Source organism: Penaeus chinensis, chromosome 32 (assembly GCF_019202785.1).
Source record: "Penaeus chinensis breed Huanghai No. 1 chromosome 32, ASM1920278v2, whole genome shotgun sequence".
Lineage (NCBI taxonomy): Eukaryota > Metazoa > Arthropoda > Malacostraca > Decapoda > Penaeidae > Penaeus > Penaeus chinensis.
In genome coordinates, this window is record NC_061850.1 from 21780595 (window position 1) to 21783094 (window position 2500).

Consider the following 2500-nt stretch of genomic DNA (forward strand, 5'->3'; position numbering starts at 1 on the left):
GTAAGATCATAAACTACAATAGAAAAATAATAAAACATTCTTAAAATAAAAGTACAAAAATGACAAATAACTCCACAATAATTCATACCTTGTCACTCTTATTGAAGAGCTTGACAAACTTTCCCTCAGGGCAGTCCTCGACAATGTCAATGTCTCCTACCGATCTAGCTGTGGATTGGTATGCGGACTTCTGGAATTCCTCTTCAATGACTTGCCTCTTGCGTTTCATTCCCCTCTGAGGTGTTCGCCTGTATGGGGTTTCTCTCTCTGTGGCACTTGAGGACACTGTGATGTTTAACCTGCAACCATAGTTCAGAATAATCATATACAAACACAAATTCTTCATCTCAGAGCAACTCCTAACATCTCCTACAAATATTTCCTATAATATAGTAAATACTGCATTTGGTGTTAATATATTGACATATAGCTCCCTAAAAATTTCAAGCTGTATTACTTTCAATCCTCTTTTTTGTAAAATCTAAGAACACAGCCACATCTTTTGCTGATATTGCTGACTAGGTGATAAAGACTCTTCAAATCTCCAAAACCTTTAATAAGCCTTACTTAAAAAGACTAGAAGGTATTAGCCACAACAATGTGATAAAAAAAAAAAAATGGAACAAAAACACAAGATACAGAGCAGAATAGTGTGGTTTCTCCTACAAACAATATTTCAGGCTTGTATATGGAAGTTAATCTTTTCAAGCTCCTCACTTACTAAACCTTCCTCTGCAACACAAATATGCACATCACCCAAGGCAAATGAGAAATAGAAAGGTGTCCCACCTAGCTTCTTCAGCCTCCAAGAGCTTCCTGTAAGCTGCAATCTCCATGTCTAGGGCCACCTTGATGTCCATAAGATCCTGGTATTCCTGAAGCTGCACCTGCATCTGGTTCTGCAGGCGCATGATCTCCTCCTTGAGCATCAATACCTCCGAAGCATGGGTGTCTCTGTCTGCCTCCAGCTGTCCCTCCAGGTCGAGCACACGTTGCTGAGGGGCAAAATTAAAACTGTGAATAATTCACTCATACCTACATCTTGTGAAACAAAATATCCATTTACATATATAAGGAGAATACAAGTATCTGCACTGCTAAATAGGAAGGATATCTTTCATATATGATGACACTAAGCATAACTTTTGTATCAAGATTCTTATTGTTCTGAGACTTAATATTAATAATAAGAACCCTTTTAATGTTTAAGAAAAATGCATGTAATCAATATCTTGTAATTAGAAAATATTTCCATTTACCTGCTTTCTGACAACAGATTTTAAAAGAAAAATCAGCAAACCGAAAATAAAAAAGAGGTAATTGAGCCCTATTTGTCTCCAAAGTGTACCTTGAGTGCATTGTTGGTGCTCTCCAGATTTGAAAGACGAGAGGTGAGGTCCTGAACTTTGCTCTTGGCTTCTCTTAGGGAACTTGTCAGAGCATCTGTATCTTCAGTAGAACGCTGGTCGCGTCTGTTAAGCTCATCAATCTGTAGAAATAAAAAATATTTAGAGCTTTTTCACTTTTCTAATGCCAAATAAACTTACCTAACAATAGTCTATATATATCCATCAAAATATTATTATCGACACTGACTGGTAAGAAAAAGTTATGAACTACAATTAAGGCACCTGAAAATTAACAAATGCTAAACACCTTACCTTCGTCTCGTAAAGATATTCAACCTCAGAGCGATTATTCCTGAGCTGCTCCTCATACTGATCACGGAGATCCTTCAAAGCCTCAGTCAGCTTGGCCTCGTACTCTACCTGGAGTCGGCCATCGAGCTCAGAGATCTCTACCAGCTTTCTCTTCTTGGTCTCGGTGATCTCCTGTTCGTACACCTGTGGAAAGTCAAATAAGAGTGCGGTGTGAGTTTTTATACCAGCAACCCCTTCTATCGGATCTCTATAAAAGATGCGCTAAAGCATAATATGAGAATGAAAGATATACAATATATGCCAAAATCAAAACTACTTATAAAACATACTTCTGGGCAACACACACCATATTCTCACTTCTCATAACAAAGATTGTAACTGAAATCCCCCAGTTAGCTACCATCACCAATACAGGCAGATGTAACATTGTGAATGAACTAAATCCTGAAGAGTTTTCATAGATACTTAGAGCCCTGAAATGACTCCCATTCTTTAAAGAGCTTAGCCAACCTGCTGCTTGAACTGCAACTCCTCCCTGAGTGACTGGCAACGGTTCTCCAGGTCGACTCTCATCAGCGTCTCGCTCTCCAACTGTTGCTTGGCTTCGGCCAGTTGGCGGCTCAGCCTGGCCACCTCATCACGAAGTTCCTGGTGAAATCAAACAAAGGCAAAATTATTACCTACTCAAATCTTAATGCAAATAAAGTACAATACAAGTAAAGAATAAATCATGGCTAATTTGTTTCTATTCCAATTATGGGATGGTGTAATCCTCTATGATTTATTTAAATGAAACAGAAAAAGTATAACATCCATTTTCTATAGATTTAAGATATTTA

General features: G+C 38.0%; 1 protein-coding gene across 2 annotated transcripts in view; it reads right to left on the reverse strand.

Moving 5' to 3' along the window:
• Window positions 1-2500, reverse strand: part of LOC125042612 (lamin Dm0-like) — a 30154-nt gene that overhangs the window by 7701 nt on the left and 19953 nt on the right. For both annotated transcript variants that reach the window (XM_047638371.1, XM_047638370.1), the window contains exons 3-7: window positions 2172-2309; window positions 1662-1844; window positions 1349-1489; window positions 790-995; window positions 89-299 (exon numbers count right to left, since the gene is read on the reverse strand). In XM_047638371.1, coding sequence (XP_047494327.1) covers window positions 89-299; window positions 790-995; window positions 1349-1489; window positions 1662-1844; window positions 2172-2309 — 879 coding nt within the window. The remainder of the gene's footprint in view (window positions 1-88; window positions 300-789; window positions 996-1348; window positions 1490-1661; window positions 1845-2171; window positions 2310-2500) is intronic.